Source organism: Mesoplodon mirus (assembly GCF_964341445.2).
Source record: "Mesoplodon mirus genome assembly, chromosome: 11".
Lineage (NCBI taxonomy): Eukaryota > Metazoa > Chordata > Mammalia > Artiodactyla > Ziphiidae > Mesoplodon > Mesoplodon mirus.
This window is the reverse complement of record NC_138987.1, coordinates 78587833-78606597: the sequence shown is the minus strand read 5'-3', so window position 1 is coordinate 78606597 and position 18765 is coordinate 78587833. Positions and strand designations below refer to the sequence as shown.

General features: G+C 40.9%; 1 protein-coding gene across 4 annotated transcripts in view; it reads left to right on the top strand.

The window, feature by feature from the left end:
• FAR2 (fatty acyl-CoA reductase 2) overlaps nt 1-18765 on the top strand; it is a 154182-nt gene that overhangs the window by 123143 nt on the left and 12274 nt on the right. For all 4 annotated transcript variants that reach the window (XM_082636482.1, XM_082636481.1, XM_082636480.1 and 1 more), the window contains exons 4-8: nt 5228-5407; nt 12726-12903; nt 14259-14303; nt 16278-16396; nt 17627-17694. In XM_082636482.1, the coding sequence (XP_082492608.1) occupies nt 5228-5407; nt 12726-12903; nt 14259-14303; nt 16278-16396; nt 17627-17694 (590 nt within the window). The remainder of the gene's footprint in view (nt 1-5227; nt 5408-12725; nt 12904-14258; nt 14304-16277; nt 16397-17626; nt 17695-18765) is intronic.

The following is an 18765-nucleotide window of genomic DNA, read 5'->3' as shown; positions in this document are numbered from 1 at the left end:
ATATCTTCTTCTTGGATCGATCCCTTGATCATTATGTAGTGTCCTTCTTTGTCTCTTCTAATAGTCTTTATTTTAAAGTCTATTTTGTCTGATACAAGAATTGCTACTCCAGCTTTCTTTTGATTTCCATTTGCATGGAATATCTTTTTCCATCCCCTTACTTTCAATCTGTATGTGTCTGTAGGTCTGAAGTGGGTCTCTTGTAGATAGCATATATATGGGTCTTGTTTTTGTATCCATTCAGCCACTCTGTGTCTTTTGGTGGGAGCATTTAGTCCTTTTACATTCAAGGTAATTATTGATATGTATGTTCCTATTCCCATTTCGTTAATTGCTTTGGGTTCGTTTTTGTAGGTATATTCCTTCTGTTGTGTTTCTTGCCTACAGAAGTTCCTTTAGCATTTGTTGTAAAGCTGGTTTGGTGGTGCTGAACTCTCTCAGCTTTTACTTGTCTGTAAAGGTTTTAATTTCTCCATCAAATCTGAATGACATCCTTGCTGGGTAGAGTAATCTTGGTTGCACGTTTCTCTCCTTCATCACTTTAATTATGTCCTGCCACTCCCTTCTGGCTTGTAGAGTTTCTGCTGAGAGATCAGCTGTTAACCTGATGGGGATTCCCTTGTGTGTTATTTGTTGTTTTTGCCTTGCTGCTTTTAATATGATTACTTTGTGTTTAATTTTTGACAGTTTGATTAATATGTGTCTTGGCATATTTCTCCTTGGATTTATTCTGTATGGGACTCTCTGTGCCTCCTGGACTTGATTAACTATTTCCTTTCCCATATTAGGGAAGTTTTCAACTATAATCTCTTCAAATATTTTCTCAGTCCCTTTCTTTTTCTCTTCTTCTTCTGGAACCCCTATAATTCGAATGTTGGTGCGTTTAATGTTGTCCCAGAGGTCTCTGAGACTGTCCTCTGTTCTTTTCATTCTTTTTTCTTTATTTTGCTCTGCAGCAGTTATTTCCACTATTTTATCTTCCAGGTCACTTATCCGTTCTTCTGCCTCAGTTATTCTGCTATTGATCCCATCTAGAGTATTTTTCATTTCATTTATTGTGTTTTTAATCGATGCTTGATTCATCTTTAGTTCTTCTAGGTCCTTGTTAACTGTTTCTTGCATTTTGTCTATTCTATTTCCAAGATTTTGGATCTTGGAAGTAGAATCTTGGATCATCTTTACTATCATTATTCTGAATTCTTTTTCAGGTAGACTGCCTATTACCTCTTCATTTGTTAGGTCTGGTAGGTTTTTATCTTGCTCCTTCACCTGCTGTGTGTTTTTCTGTCTTCTCATTTTGCTTATGTTACTGTGTTTGGGGTCTCCTTTTTGCAGGCTGCAGATTCGTAGTTCCTGTTGTTTTTGGTGTCTGTCCCCAGTGGCCAAGGTTGTTTCAGTAGGTTGTGTAGGCTTCCTGGTGGGGGGGACTAGAGCCTGTGTTCTGGTGGTTGAGGCTTGATCTTGTCTTTCTGGTGGACAGGTCCACGTCTGGTGGTGTGTTTTGGGGTGCCTGTGGCCTTATTATGTTTTTAGGCAGCCTCTCTGTTAATGGGTGGGGTTGTGTTCCTGTCTTGCTAGTTGCTTGGCATAGGGTGACCAGCACTGTAGTTTGCTGGTCGTTGACTGAAGCTGGGTGCTGGTGTTGAGATGGAGATCTCTGGGAGATTTTCGCTGCTTGATATTATGTGGAGCTGGGAGGTCTCTTGTGGACCCGTGTCCTGAAGTTGGCTCTCCCACTTCAGAGGCACAGCACTGACTCCTGGCTGCAGCACCAAGAGCCTTTAATCTACCCGGCTCAGAATAAAAGGGAGAAAAAGTAGAAAGAAAGAATTAGTAGAAGAAAGAAAGAGAGAGAGAAAGAAAGGAAGAAGGAAAGAAAGGAAGGAAGGAAGGAAGGAAGAAAGAAAGGAGGGAGGGAGGGAGGAAGGATGGAAAGAAAGAAAGAAAGAAAGGAGGGAGGGAGGGAGGAATGAAAGGAAAAGGAAGAGTGAATGGAAGAATGGAGGGAGGAAGGAAAGAAAAAGTGAAAGGAAGAAGGGTGGGAGGGAGGGAGGAAGGAAAGAAAAAGAAAGAGTGAAAGGAAGAAGGGAGGGAGGAAGGAAAGAAATAAAGACAGGAGGGAGGGAGGGAGGAAGGAAAGAAAAAGAAAGAGTGAAAGGAAGAAGGGAGGGAGGAAGGAAAGAAATAAAGACAGGAGGGAGGGAGGGAGGAAGGAAAGAAAAAGAAAGTGAAAGGAAGAGGGGTGGGAGGGAGGGAGGAAGGAAAGAAAGACAGGAGGGAGGGAGGGAGGGAGGAAGGAAAGAAAGAGAGAAAGAAGGAAAGGAGGGGCAGAGGGAGGGAGGGAGGAAGGGAAGGTAGGAAAAAAAGAGCAGGTAAAGTAAAATAGAATAAAGTATGAAATATAGTAGCGTTATTAAAATTTAAAAGTAATTATTGAAAAAAAAAAAACGGACCGATAGAACCCTGGGACATATGGTGGAAGCAAAGCTATACAGAGAGAATCTTACACAGAAGAATACACATACACATTCACAAAAAGAGAGCAGGGGGTAAAATAAAAAATCTTGCTCTCCAAGTCCACCTCCTCAATTTGGGTTACTTCATTGTAAAAAGAGGAAAAGGGCGAGAAGTCTGAAATCTTGCTAAGTCCACCTCCTTAATTTGGGATAATTCGTTGTAAAAAGAGGAAAAGGGAGGAAAGCCTTAAATCTTGTCCTCAAAGTCCACTTCCTCAATTTGGGATGTTTCGCTGTCCATTCATGCACTCCACAGACGCAGGGCACATCAAGTGGACCGTGGAGCTTTAATCCGCTGCCTCCGAGGCTGCACAGAGAGATTTCCCTGTGTCTTCTCTGCTCTCACAGCTCCCGGGTCTCAGCCTTAGACCGGCCCCGCCTCTGCGCGTAGGTCGCCGGAGGGCGTCCGTTCTTCGCTCAGACAGGACGGGTTTAAAGGAGCCGCTGATGCGGGGGCTCTGGCTCACTCAGGCAGAGGGGAGGGAGGGGCGCGCAGTGTGGGGCGGGCCTGCGGCGGCAGAGGCCGGCGTGACGTTGCACCAGACCGAGGCGCTCCGTGCGCTTTCCCGGGAAAGCCGTCCCCGGGTTCCGGGACCCCAGCAGTGGCGGGGTGCACAGGCCCCCCGGAAGGCGGGGCGGACAGTGACCCGCGCTCGCACACAGGCCCCGCGGCGGCGGCAGCAGCAGCAGCAGCCCCAGCGTCCCACGCCCGTCTCCAGGGTCCGCGCCTTTAGCCGCGGCTCGCGCCTGTCTCCGGCGCTTCCCCAAGCAGCCCTCTTAATGCCCTCTCCTCGCGCACCAGGAAACAAAAGGGAAGAAAAAGCCTCTTGCCTCTTCGGCAGCTCCAGACCCTTTCCCCGGACTCCCTCCGGGCTAGCCGTGGTGCACTAACCGCCTCAGGCTCTCTTCCTGCCGCCAGCCCCAGTCCTCTCCCTGCGCTCCGACTGAAAGCTGATACCCGAGCCTCAGCTCCCAGCCCCGCCCGCCCCGGCGGCCGAGCAGACAAGCCTCTCGGGCTGGTGTGTGCCTGAGGGCACCGATCCTCTGTGCCGGAATCTCTCCGCTTTGCCCTCCACACCCCTGTTGCTGTGCTCTCTCCTCCGCTACTCCGAAGCTTTCCCCCTCCGCCACCGGCAGTCTCCGCCCGCGAAGGGGCTTGTGGTGTGTGGAAACCTTTCCTCCTTCACGGCTCCCTCCCACTGGTGCAGGTCCCGTCCCTATCCTATTGTCTCTGTTTATTCTTTTTTCTTTTGCCCTACGCAGGTATGTGGGGAGTTTCTTGCCTTTTGGGGGGTCTGAGGTCTTCTGTCAGCGTTCAGTAGGTGTTCTGTAGGAGTTGTTCCACGTGTAGATGAATTTCTGATGTATCTGTGGGGAGGAAGGTGATCTCCGCGTCTTACTCTTCCGCCATCTTCCCAGGGTCCCCTCTGATTTTTTTATATGACTTTTATAAGTGGACACATCACTGAATTATGTTATTGTTCATTCCAGTTTTTTCAGCTGCTTGCTTGTTTTCCAGATATAATCTGATAGTCATTTCTGGATTGCCTTTGCAGTGTTCGTACTTATTAATTAATTTTATTTTCCTCTCTAATTTTAAGGCTGGAACTTCAGAGCAGTGTTAAGCAGTAGTGATTGTTGGCATTCTTCTTGGCCCAACTTTAAAATCAGTGCTCCTTACTTTTCACCATGAAGCGTGACACAGGCTAGCAAATTAAAATATATATTTTTAAATCATTTTCTTCCTCTTTTAGTGAATTTATAAAAATTGATTTGGAAATGGATATTGAATGTCATTTTTAAACGTTTCTAAATATATATATATTTATATATATATATATATATACATGATCATGTATTTTTTTCTCTTTTTGAGTTAGATTAATAGGTTTCCTGATTTTGTATGAAACATGTATTTCTAGAAAGAACTATTTCATTGTCATCACATGTTTATATAGGTTTGTATTCTATTAGGTAAAATTTAGGATTTTGACATCAATTTTTTTTTTGAAGTAAAGTTGATTTATAATGTGCTAATTTCTGCTGTACAGCAAATTGATTCAGTTATACATATATATACATTCTTTTTTATATTCTTTTCCATTATGGTTTATCACAAGATATTGAATATAGTTCCCTGTGCTCTACAGTAGGACCTTGTTGTTTATCCATCCTGTATATAATAGTTTGCATCTGCTAATCGCAGACTCCCAATCTGTCCCTCCCCCATCCCCTCCCCCTTGGCAACCACATCTGTTCTCTATTGACATCATTATTTATGTCTGACCTGTACCTTTGCAATAGAAACATATTTCTCATTCTATATTCACTGTTGCTCTCCTCCAATTTATTTGAATTTTCTAATTTAAGTTAGATGCCTAATTTATGTTTTTTATTCTTTTAATGGCTGCTTAAGAGGCCCCTTTATAAATTCAGAGGATTGCGATTTTTTTCCTTCTGGTTGATTTAGAACCATGTGACCTCTAAATGCAACATGCACCATAGGATTTATGTGCACAGAAAACATCATCAACATATTATACATTCCAAGTATCACATAACTTTGTGGCCATGACCTGTACTTTTCTTCCTGGTCCTTTGGTGCAGCCACCAAAATCAGATGGATATGCCAGTTATTGGAGTGGGTGCAGTTCCAGCCAAACGGGATGTGAGTTGCCTCACTGCATTTCCTTCTGTCTAATCTTCTCCAGACATGCCGTGCAGCTTAACGTCACTGCCACCCAGCAGCTCTTGCTCATGGCCAGTCAGATGCCAAACTTGGAAGCCTTCATACACATCTCTACTGCCTTTTCAAATTGTAACCTGAAGCACATTGATGAAGTCATCTATCCATGCCCTGTGGAGCCAAAAAAAATCATCGACTCCATGGAGTAAGTTGGGTTAAATGAGGGGGTGAAGGGTGGGCAGACTGTTGTTCTCTTTAGCTCTTTGTAGTCGTTCATTTATAAGGTAACAAAGTGAGACACTCTTGGAGCAAAATGCTTCGAAAAGGTGCCAGCTTTAACTCCCTGTCCTTGCTATTCCCTCCATCCCCGGTGGAGAATATAGTGCTTGGTGATGGAGCGGGGATAGGGGTAGAAAAGTCCTACAGAAAAGTTGTATTGAGTAGTTTAGGATTGCATAAAGTACTTGAGAGTACTTTACAAGGAAGTGATTTCTCAATTCTCAGTGAACTCAGCATTGTTACTAGATAAGGGAAGTATCATACATAGTATAGACGTTCAGAAGAAAGGTTTTGGCATCAGGCTGGCAAAGGTACTGCAACTTCCTAGCTGTGTGACCTTGAGCAAGTTCTTTGACCTCTCTGAGCCTTAGTTCCTTCATTTGTAAAATGGGGCTAATAATAGTCCGTCCTTATAGCTGTGATGATAAAGTGAGTTATATAAAGCAATGATTGCAGTGCTAGGGAGTGTTTAATAGCAGTTAATCAAAAGGTTAATAAAGAAGAACTAATAGAGAAGAGAAATTTCTTCCAAATCTGGCAGAAAGTGTTGGTCTCTTGCTCTATTCAGCTGAGAGGCACTTTTCTTACTGTACTGTTATGCGTGAGAGACAGAGGTCTAGCATTTTTCTATATTTGCCAACTAACAGGAACCACTTTCTTTTTAGGACATGGCCCTGGTCTCAGAATAAGTATACTTTTCTTTCTGCCTCTTCATTCTTCTGTTCCATTTACCAAGTTTACCTTGTTTTGTTTGTTTTTTCAAAAGACTCTGCATAAAAAGTATTATAGCAGAGAAAATAGACCGTTTCCTGGTGAATTTGCCATATTTTAATTTCTTATAATACTGTATCTTCTATTTAAGGTATACTCTGTAAAATGAAGCTTTAGCTAAATCAAGAGTTTATTCCCTTCAGGGCAAACATTTTTATCTATACAGCTCTGGTAATATATATTTTTATCCGTCATTTAAAAATATCCAGGACAAAGAAAAATGAAAGTCATCTAAAGGAGCCGGAGGTTGCTTAAGTTGCTAATAAATGATGATTTGCTTGATTGGTGCAAAGGAACCTTTCAGAGTCCAAAGTTTGTCAGGATAGTTGGAGAAAAGACACTGATGCCAAAGTCAGTGCAGGAAAGTCGATGTCTAAAGCCTTGGCATGTTTTCAGGATGGAATTGATTTGTTTGTCATTTACCCAGCCCCTTACAGCATTGTCTCTGGGTAAATGTGGTGTTTATGGATGTGATAAGCCCAGGAAAGGAGCACAGGCCCATTTGATTCCCGACCCTGCCATTGAGATTCCAGAGGCTCAGTCCACTGTTAACCCCCAACCCCTGACAGACCTTAGCACGATTTGAGGAAGGATCTCTGAGAGGTCACCAGAGAAAAGAGCTAGGAAATGGAGATTCAGTTCACCCATACCACTTCCTCCCTCCCAGACTGTGTCCAGATGCTCAAAAACCCCAGATTTCAAAGAATAAGCTCACCTCCCAGAGGAGGAGTTGATTTATAGTCAGGCATTTGGCACTTCCCCTACTCCCCACTATATGTCAACTGGTAAAGGCAGGTAATGACTACATGATTGATGATCAAACTGTAATTGACTTGTGTACAAAATTTATGTCTGTCTGTCTTGTACTGCTCCCAGAGGAGAACAATTATTTTTAAACATATATATATAGCCAAATAGAACTAGGAATAAAATTATATTTTATCTCAACAGAATTCATTTTGAATGCAATTAAGGAAATAAAGGTGTTTTTTTTTAAACAGGGGGAACATCATTACTACAATTTATTTGTTCAGGATTTTATACTAAGGACCATCTGTCCAGCCCATCCCTCTCAGCCCTGCTCTTACATTTGTGCTGCAGTCACACGGAAGTACTCACCCCTCTCTCTCTTACCTCGCTGCCTTTGCTTAGGTGGTTCTGTTTCTAGAAACTACTTCCACCTCTGCTTCCCCTGGTGAGTTCCTATCCAGACATCAAAGCTCTCTTCTCGGAGCCCACAGGCTCAGGTGGCCATTCCTGGTGCTCCCAGAGTGCTCATCTTCATCACTGTGCTTAGCACAGGTCATTCCAAATGTCTGGTTATTCATCTGTGTTCCCCAGTGGACAATGAACTTCTCAAAGGAGGAGAGTATCTCTTGCTCCTTCTTGCTCTCCAGGGCCAGCACATAGTAGGAACTCAAATATTTGCTGAATGAATGAACACTTTTTTTTTTTTTTTTTGTGGTACGCGGGCCTCTCACTGTTGTGGCCTCTCCCGTTGCGGAGCACAGGCTCCGGACGCGCAGGCTCAGCGGCCATGGCTCACGGGCCCAGCCGCTCCGCGGCATGTGGGATCTTCCCGGACCGGGGCACGAACCCGAGTCCCCTGCATCGGCAGGCGGACTCTCAACCACTGTGCCACCAGGGAAGCCAAAATGAGCACTTTCTGATGGAACTGGATGATTGTTGTTCATACCACTCCAGTTGGTATGTTTTGTTCTTGTTTCTTTGTTTGTTTAGACAAAGCAAGAATAGATGACAGAATTCCACAGCAAGCTGATATTTGGGGATGTGAAGTCTTGTGTATAAAATACCTATATGCCCACATCTTATCCCTGTTTCAGATTGCACTTTTTTTCTTCTTAAACTTTGAATAAAACCTATGTGTTAAGTTTGGAATAATGCTTTGACTAAATCCCAGCAGCCCATCACCAACTAGACCATTGTACATGACTGTTTCAACAATTCCTACATCAGATGGAATTTTCTGAATAACAAATAGCATTAAATTTTAGAATGACAAATAGCATTAAAGTTATTCCTAATAAACATTAGTGTACTTAAATCCAGGTTTGGTTGTGTGTTTTAAGAAAATATTTTTCTCTGATTTCATCTCTATTTTGTAATTGTAGTAACTGTAGTTAAAATAAAATTAGTTTCCAAGAATTTTAGGTTTCTATCTCCCTTGGAAATTTTTACGGAGCACAGGCTCCGGACGCGCAGGCTCAGCGGCCATGGCTCACGGCCCAGCCGCTCTGCGGCATGTGGGATCTTCCCGGACCGGGGCACGAACCCGTGTCCCCTGCATCGGCAGGTGGACTCTCAACCACTGCGCCACCAGGGAAGCCCGGAAATTTTTATTAACAGTAACCCCATGGGGTTCTGTCATTGTTCTTAATACTGCAGTGGTCCTCATTTTTTTTAAAGGAACCAGGAGTTAGACAACAGGAAAATGATCAATTTCCCACTGCCCTCACTTTGTGTTGTCTTTCAATTCCTAGATGCTTTAATCCAGTCAAAGTTCCTGATAGATTTGTACCTATCAAAAATCATGTTTTAGGGCTTCCCTGGTGTCGCGGTGGTTGAGAGTCCGCCTGCCGATGCAGGGGACACGGGTTCGTGCCCTGGTCCGGGAAGATAGCACATGTCGCGGAGCGGCTGGGCCCGTGAGCCATGGCCGCTGAGCCTGCGCATCCGGAGCCTGTGCTCCGCAACGGGAGAGGCCGCAGCAGTGAGAGGCCCACGTTCCGCAAAAAGAAAAAAAAAAATCATATTTTAAGCACCAGAAGACACAGGTGATCTGCCAGGTGAAAGAGAAACGTTGTTTCTTGATCAAACACTAACTGCAGTCAGCCATGGCAGATGTGCTGCATGTAGAGCATGTGAGAAGCAGGGAAACTGAGGTCACAGCAGCCTCGGTAACGGCCCTTTGGGAAATACAAAAAGAGGTCAAATGTTGAAAAGTAGTTTTGCCTTTGTGCTGAAGAGCACATTGTTAACACTAAGAGTGCTTATCTATTCTAGGGGAAAGGAAGAAGCTGGTTTTAGCAGTTCTTTTATTGTCAGGATTGTACAGCGTTAGGATGGCATCTAAGCAGCTGACAAAAGAAAACCTGTCATTTCTGTGTACCACACTTTAATGCGAATCAGAGCAGGGTTAAACTGTTTCTTAAGCAAAATGAATAATGTTCATGTTGTCAGGTCACTGGAGCCAGAATAGGTGCTCAGTGGAAGTCTATAGGGTAATACAGAGGCCAAGTCACCACAAGCATTAGGCTCAGATATACCCTTTTCCCCAATAAAAGGTTCATATTTACTTTGAATCCTGTTAAATTCATTCTGAAGCCAACTCTGCCAAACTGAAGTTGGTCAACCTTTAAGCTTCCCAGCACTTTTCACCACTGCCGCAAGACATTAACTTCCAATTTTTCTTCATTCTCTGCAAAGACATCCCCTCTCTCACTTGCCCACAGTCTCCCTACAGCCCCACCTCCTTCTGGGTTCACCCATTCTGTCCTATCATTATCCATCTCAGCTTCCCAAACCTTTGCCAGCACATAAATTGGCCAATCAAGACTGTCTTGCGGGAGGACACACATTTACTGAATAAGGTAGCTCGTTCCTGTGGGCAGAAAGGTGATTGGACACAGAGATAAAAAACATAAAAAACATAATCCCTTCTGGATTCATTGTAAAGTGGGGAAACAGACACATAGGCGAGAACATACGGCATGATAATCAAGGGAAGAACATAATCCAGATGAGAGAAAAGAGATCAAAGGCTACCATGAAACAGTGTGTCCAGTATTTACTCCCAGACACCTTTTCCGATATACTTCTAGGTATATCTAGCTTGCCCTGCTTATTGCATAAGAAAATTAGGAGGCAAATACATATTACTCTTGCTCTTTCATTCAGTAAATATGTAAATTATGAAATTAATGATATTAGGAGATTGAATAAATAAGTTTCAAATCAAAAAAGTAATATTAAGAGGAAATTGTGTGTGTGTGTGTGACACACACAGCCTTCTGAAGTCTTCAATAACTTTTTGCTTCTTTTGAAGCTATTAAGTACAAGTTTAGTATTTGGAACCCATGGGTTCAGACATCTTGAGTACACTGAAGGACATTGGCTTTAATTTCAGAAATTTTCTTTGGTTTATATGCTGTCATTTTTCCAGGCTAACTTATTCGCTATTTTAAAAACTGATCGAGAACAAAGAACAGCAGCAACTCAAACTCTGGTAAAGAAGAGCATGAACTGATTTTAGGTCCTGGAAAGGACATCACTTAACCAATGGCTGTGCATATTTGTTACATTAATCTCCTCTTCAAACCTGGGAAATGGCCGGATGAGATATGGTCTGTTTGGCTGTATTAGAAAAGATATTGTTAAGCCAACTATTACCTTTGTAGCTATATCCTTCTTGGTTGTTTTCCTAAAAATAGAAGGTCTTAGATTGGTTGGCTCATTTTGTTTTATCAAATAGCTCTAAGTGTAGTTGTAAATATTCCTGTTTGTCTTCATATAACCTGAAAATTTATAACAGCTATAATTATTGCCATTTTTTCATAAGTGAAAATGGAGGAAATGAGAAGATGATACAGTAGAATATGGGGGAGGTACAAATAGTAGAGGCAGACCATCTACAGAACACGACAAATTCTTTTGCTTTGTGTTCTTAGAAACCTATGAGACCAGTATTTTCTAAGAGGAGCTAACTCACCAAACTTGGGGAAGCCTCCAGGTGTTGCCCTTTCCATGCACACCAACAGCAATAACAGCGCATGGTAGCAGCCATGTGACGTACAATCCTAGCATCGCTGGCTTCCGATGTTTTCTTAGAATTGTCTGTGTTTACAGCCTTAATAAAATTAGGCTGTATTTCTTCTGACCCAGTGTTTGTAACCTGATGTTTTTGCAGGCGAAAAAGAAAATGGTCTTAGGTCAGTTAATCCACTGCTGACCCACAAATAAGGTGAGGTAAAGATAACATTATTAGAAAGATAGAGAAGTGCCTGCATTATCCCTCACTCTCTCCCAACACTTGGGTGACTATATAATTGAAATATCTTCTGTTTTTCTAAGTATTTGGAGTTGTTTTTAATTCTGGGAACTTCTCAACCTTTCCGGTTTCAGGGTAAATCAGAAGGCATTTGATACCACAAGGCATTTCATACTAGGCTAGGAAGTACCCAGCACAAGTAGCTGCAAAGCAGGGAAAACCAAACCATCACAGGCAGTGCTCATGTTCCTCTGCAATATCAGAGAGTTACTGAAATTGAGAGTCGTGTTTCTGAATAAGTCTTGGCATTAAGCACATCTTAAATGCTCAACAGTTTGTCACGGGAGGAAGACGATAACCTCTAATAAGATTTTTCTGCAATCAAAATCGTATGATTACGCCGGTTCCAATAGAATAGGAATGAATGTACCAAACACGTGGATTATAAAAATCACACTGACATATAGCCTAATTTTTAAAAACTATTTTATATCAAAAGTTTAGCCAAATAGATCTACCAGCTAAAAGAAACATTCAATATTTAATTGACAATAATTTGATTGCTTTCTTAGAGAAGATCAGATAGACTTTGGGATTGTCAAAATGGTTCTAACGTCTTTTAAAAAAAAAAGATTAGGCTAATGCCATGGTAACTCAGTTATTCGTGATACAGGTCTTCGTGTAAGTGAAGGTATTCAATAATCACTCTATTAAAGCTGCTTCACAGTGCTATTCTCACTCCACTTGACAGACTATTAATAGTTATAAGAGCTCTTCAGAACTCATTGGAAATCTCTGGAAATGATTACCCAGTTATTAGCATAGACTCTAAACAGACTTTCAAAATACAGTGCATAGATTTGCTAAAATGTTGTAAGTCTGCTAAGTGGAGTTGCTTTTCTTTTTTGAGGCATTGAGTCGAATTTTTAAAAAACTCAAAGCTGAAGGTTTCAAGATGGGTGCCATAGGTTCTAACTGGACAACAGTGAATTGAGTGGCACTGCCACTCATGAGCCTCGGAGGACAGACTCTCAAGCCCATGACCAGGGCAGCCAGCCTGCTGCCAGGTGCCCGACTAGCCCTCGCAATGTGTTCACTGAACGTACCTTCATAGGTTCACAGAACGTACCTACATTCCTGCTGAGAGAAAATAAGTGAAGATAGAGACTGAGTCTATATGATCAAGTAGCAGACTGAATAGCTATTGGATAGATCTATCGAGGCAGGAGGCTGTAGGATTCGACTAGTAATATTGGGCTGAGCAGTGGAGAGCAGAGAAATCATCCATCATGCATCATTTGGACAGGTATACACTCAAGCCTTGGTGTCTTCTGACAGTTCCTAATTCCAGAACTCAAGCTAGAAGGGGGAAGTTTTGTTTGATTGTCGATGTCTCACAGTTTCTTTTTTGGTCTATTGTCTAACCTATGTTGCTAGAATTCTTTTTTACTCTGACTACCTTCAGGTGGTTAGACGATGCTATTATTGATGAGATCACACCCAAGCTGATCGGGGATCGGCCCAATACGTACACCTACACCAAGGCCTTGGGAGAGATGGTGGTGCAGCAGGAGAGCGGCAAGCTCAATATTGCCATCATCCGGCCCTCCATCGTGGGAGCAACCTGGCAGGAGCCTTTCCCAGTAAGCCCACTCGCCTGGATTCCACACTTTGCTTCCAAACCAGCATCCTTCTAGCCCAATTACTCTTTGATGTCTTTTTTTTTTTTTCTTTTTAGTATGTATAGCTAAGTACAGCAAATCAAGTGTGAGCCCATTATATTAGGACAGAAGTCTACATTCGGTTCAGGACTTATTCAGCATGGGGCTCCTCTGAGTGTGACACTGACTGTCCTAGAGTTGGGCGGCATCTTAAATTAGCTTCTCATTAACTCTTGTCTCAAAATTGCCATGGGAAATAGTTTTATTTCTTGGCCTCCCCACTATAGTTTAAATATAGCAGAATGTTCTTGATGGCCAAATTGGTAGTATTACAATTGCCAGGGTAAATAGGAATCACGAAGCTCAGAGAAAAGTCCTCAGTTTAGGAATAATAATTTTTACCTCTGTATACTGCTATATCTTTTAGAAAGTACTTTGAATTATACCATCTTTTTTGAAGGAATTCTGTAAAGCTTTTGCACCAGATAAATCCAAGCTCCATTACTTACTGACATGCAGGCTTTTGAGCTGTCTCATCTGTAAAACTGGGCTAATCCCACCCACTGTGGAGGGTAGATCAAATGAGTCGATGTATGAGGTGTGCTTAGTGCAATGCCTGGTCCCTAGCAAAAGGCTCAACTAATATTAATCCCTTCAACTTCTCCTGTCTTCTCTCCCACTTTACACACACATTTTTGACTTTCACAGATAAAGAAACAGACATAATGAGGTCAACTGACTTGCTTAGGGCTTAGGAGACAAACTCAAAGAGACATTTGTCTCTAACTGTTCCTAAATATAATCTTTCCTCTAACATCTGTAGGCAAGCTAATACAGATGGATAGATAGATAGATACATAGCTGGATAGACAGATAGATACATACATACATAGATAGAACGAAAGATGCTATGACTCTTAAAATTGTCAAGAAATGGACATTTCCTACAAACTGTGTTTGAAATGTTCCCCTGAGGAGTTAAAATCAGGCCCAGGTGGGGAAAATGAATTGGTTAGCAGATTATGATATTTAAGATGTGATCCAGTTTAGTTCATAAGATGTCATAAACAACTTGCAAACATCCATGATTCCTGCTATGAAATAAATGCTGGCAGAATTTTAATTCTTGCACAAACCAAGTGCAGAAAATATCCAGTGCTTTCTCATTGGTCTCTGTTTGAAATCTTAGAAATACTGGATTAGACAGTTCTATCGGCTGGGGTCTCAGTGCTCTTGTTTGAAGTTTATTAAGATTAGACTGCAGATGTTCCAAAGATATTAGGATTTTCTGACATGTGGAACCAATTAGAGATCTTTTTTTTTTCTTTTCTTTTTAGGGTTGGGTTGATAACGTAAATGGACCTACCGGGCTCATTGTTGCGGTATGTATAATGGCGTGGAAATAATTACTTGAAAAGTTGTGGAGGGATAGTAACAAAATGCTAGCGTTGGCTTAGCTTCACTGATGCAAAACCGTAAGCGTTACTTTACTAACCACAATTGATGCAACTTATTTCAATTTTGCTGATTGGAAAATAGAGGCAGAATGAAATTACTTTAGTTATGTGTGGATATCATTATCAGGAAAACAGAAATATTGTGATATCATCAATTACTACCTAGGAGTTTTATTTTTGGAAACTCTTTTGAACATCTAGTACCATGCCTGTATTTCCCCTTAGTTAACACAAGATGGGGGTGTTTCCCCCTTTTCGCTCTTTAACCGTAGCTTGAATTAGGGATGAAATAGAACTCATACCCCAAAGATTTTTAAATTTATGTGCATGTGGATAGAAATTATATAAATTCATAAAATATATCAACATCAATTTCTTAACAGATACAAGAAAGAAAACTACCAATTGGAGCAAATTTTTCAAATATAAAAACTGATGACTATAGGAAACACTTTTCAACAATAATACTCTCACAGACCAGGAGAAACATCAAGCATTCCTCTGGGTTGGCAGCACTTTGTGTGTGTCTCCCTGCAGTGGAGACTGATCCAGTGAGCTGTGGTGCTTCCCAGTTCACACTGAAGCATTTTAGGGCCAGAACCACAACTCTACTCTTTAGGACAATGAACAGGACTTGAACTCTTTAAATGAGTTTAAATCTTATTAGGGATCTCATGTTTCAGACTATGCTTTTGTTATTCTCAGAACTAGATCCAACATGAACTACAATACAAATATAAGACAGTGAATTATAACTACTTGTCAATCACAACGACAATGAACTTTCTGATTTCTTTCTTTTTCTGTTCCCTACCTGCCTTCAACTCTTGAGGCTTAGTTGGGGTGAACATTTGGTAACTTAGAACATATCTATTTTAACATGATCCAAGAGTGAGTTTTATTACATTGTTTACAAAGCTGCACATTAATTCAAATTTTCTAAAATTTTCCAGACTGATTTCCTATGTCCAAAGGAAGGGAAATCAGTTACAAGAAAACAGAAATTAGGAACAGAAGAAAGTGCTAACCACTGCAAACTGATGTTGGAAACATACAGGGTGTAAATAATCAAATACTTTATAAAGTCACTAAATGTGACTTTTAATTTATTAACTGACTTCTGTATTTATTGGCACAACATTTATTAACATGAACAATTCCCAATTCTTACATCTGTATAACATCAGTGATCTGTGAGGTAAACAAAGATACCGAACAAAAAGTAAACAATGGTGGGTTTTTCCCCAAGTGATAAAAAAAGTTTTGTCAATTAGTAGAATTTTATTAATTTTTAAAAAATGTTTCTTAAACATTTAGTGTCTATTATTGCTTGTAAATTAGTAGGCACTAGCAGAAAACAACATCATTTAAGAAATGATAAGCTAAATTAATGGGGAATTTGGGAACCCTAATTCTTATTGTTTATTAATTAACCAAATACATTAAACCTCTCACAAGTTTGAGGAATTTCACTCTGAAAGGAACCTGAGAACCCCTAGCGGTTCTTGGCAATGGTGGCACTTAAGATGAACTCGGCTGGGAGGTTGGACGGGCTGAGAGCAGTCAGCCTTGGCGCAGGGACCTAGTAAGCAGTGATCAGTGCTGGCCGTTATCACTAACAGCATTCGTATTACCTGTCTGATGTATACTTTAATCCCGGCTATTACTTAAGACCTGGTTCAATATTTTATGTCCTTGGGACTTCCCTGGTGGTCCAGTGGTTAAGAATCCACCTTCAATGCAGGGGATGAGGGTTCGAGCCCTGGTCGGGAAACTAAGATCCCACATGCTGTGGGACAACTAAGCCCACGCTCTAAAGCCCACGTGTCACGACTAAGACCTGACGCAGCCAAATAACTTAATTAAAAATATATATTTTGTGTCCTTTTTCCTGTGCAGGCTGGGAAGGGGTTTCTTCGGTCCATAAGAGCTACTCCGATGGCTGTGGCAGATTTAATTCCAGCAGATATAGTCGTCAATCTCACCTTGGCTGTAGGATGGTACACGGCAGTTCACAGGTGTGGATGCATAAGCTGGCTTTCAAAGAATTGATGAGAAGGAGGGTGACTGTGTTAGGCACCTTTTCAAAATACATGCATTTTGGGACTTCCCTGGTGGTGCAGTGGTTAAGAATCCACCTGCCAATGCAGGGGACACAGGTTCGAGCCCCGATGCGGGAAGATCCCACATGCCACGGAGCAACGAAGCCCGTGTGCCACAACTACTGAAGCCTGCGCTCCTAGAGCCCGTGCTCCTCAATAAGAGAAGCCACCACAATGAGAAGCCCGCACACTGCAATGAAGAGTAGCTCCCGCTCGCCGTAGCTAGAGAAAGCCCATGCGCAGCAACGAAGACCCAACACAGCCAATAAATAAATAAATAAATTTATTTAAATATATATATATATGCATTTTATTGTGGAAGACCCCAAATGTGAGAGGGTGTCCATTTCAATCTTTCACAGTTCCAATTATGCCATCATACATGCATTAAGTTGTTTTATAAATACTGGTTAGTACTTGGTTGATCATAAAGTATTAAATTCTTCAAATCATTTAACCATCTAATTCTTGATAACCAAAATGCTTTTCTTTCTATTCAGTAATCTAAAATACAGCTTCCTTTCTTAAGGCAAAGGAGATAAAAGTGGATGAAATGAGAGCATATTTTTTTAAACTCCTCAGTTCCCAATAAATGCCAAAAGTTCAGATCACCATGTGTGTAGCGGGGGAGGCGTGGGGGGGTGGGCGGGATTTTCTAGTAAAAGGAAAAAATAATAGGTTGTTTGTATATCTAGCTTTGTTAGTAAAAGGTAAACAAAGTTAATTTTTATTAATTATTGGAAGTTAGATATTTAGATGTTTTCCAATCCAACAGAGCTTCACTGGATTTAGGAAAAAACATGGCCCATATTTTTGCCCAATAAAGATGTCAAGAAGTTAGAAACATGATCTGCTTTCTCATCGTCATGCTACCTCCATTTGCTCCATAAGTATGTCAACCTATTGGGATTTTTTTCCTCATACACATGTACACACACACACACACACACACACACACTCTTGCACTTTTCCTAGTCTTCTTCTATTTTGCTTATTAACCCAAAGAAGGAACAAAAGATGGAAGTGTTGCGTAGGGTGACTTAGTCATGGGAATTATTGAAAAAACCTTGTTTAAATGTTATTTTCCCTTATCTTTTTTTCATTAGTTCTCCATTTTGTTGTATTTGTCTAACTTTTGTTTTCCAGACCTAAGTCAACATTGATCTACCACTGTACGTCTGGCAACCTCAATCCCTGTAATTGGGGCAAAATGGGTAAGTTCCTATAATGATGTACCTATATAACTATGAGAGTCTGCTCACTCATGATTAGGGTCTGCCACAGGGAAAAAAATAGACAAAGTGTGTCATGGAGCTTAGAGTCTAATGGGGGAAAAGACAAAACATAGGTAAAGAGATAAAAATAATTGCAAATTGTAAATGTGTAAGAATTAATTAGGATGTACTGTGGTATACCAAAGAAAGGGGCCAGTGGGATAGCTGCAAGATTGTAAGCAATAAGGGGTCCATTGGCTATAGACATTTAAAAAATAAATAAAGCCAAGTAAAAGTCAGCAATTATAAGCAATGTCAGTGATAAAATACACCTCCTGCTGAGCCACTGCTCTCATGAACACTGTCCTCATACCCTGGCCACATCGCTGAGAATGTGACATGATCAATGGCCAAGTAGATTTAGAAAAGTTCAATAATGTTAACTCGTGTTTTTGAGTCAGTGATACTCTTTATTAATTTATGCTGTCAGCCATAGTGTAACCTTGAATGTATCCTGTTGAGTTGAATTAATCCTGCATATAATAGAAAATTAGCTAACCAAACTTGTACTCTCCTTTGTCAATTTCAAAGTTGATTTTCTTGCAAATATTTGAAACAAATATTTGAAACTTTTAGATCATCTAATTGTTTAGCTACTAGATGTTGAAAAAAAAATCAAATATGCTTAATTTGTTAGAATCTGATTTCCAATTCAGAGCACTCTGCTCTGCTATTCTATTTGCAAAGTTATTACTTCAGTAAAAGTAAAATGAAATTATCTACTACCATCAAAGCTCTTTAGCTAATATATCCGGTTATTTAGATCATATAGCTAAATAATTCTGACAATATTTGGAAATAAAAATAAATCTCCTCTACCTCAGTAACAGAATTAAGATATCACTATAAAAAGAGGCATTAGTAGAAGCAACCAAGATACTTAAACTTTTCTTTGTTTAAAAAACAGCTCTTTTTTAAAATTTATTTATTTTGGCTGCGTTGGGTCTTCATTGCTGTGTGCGGGCTTTCTCTAGTTGCGGCGAGCAGGGGCTATTCTTCATTGCAGTGTGC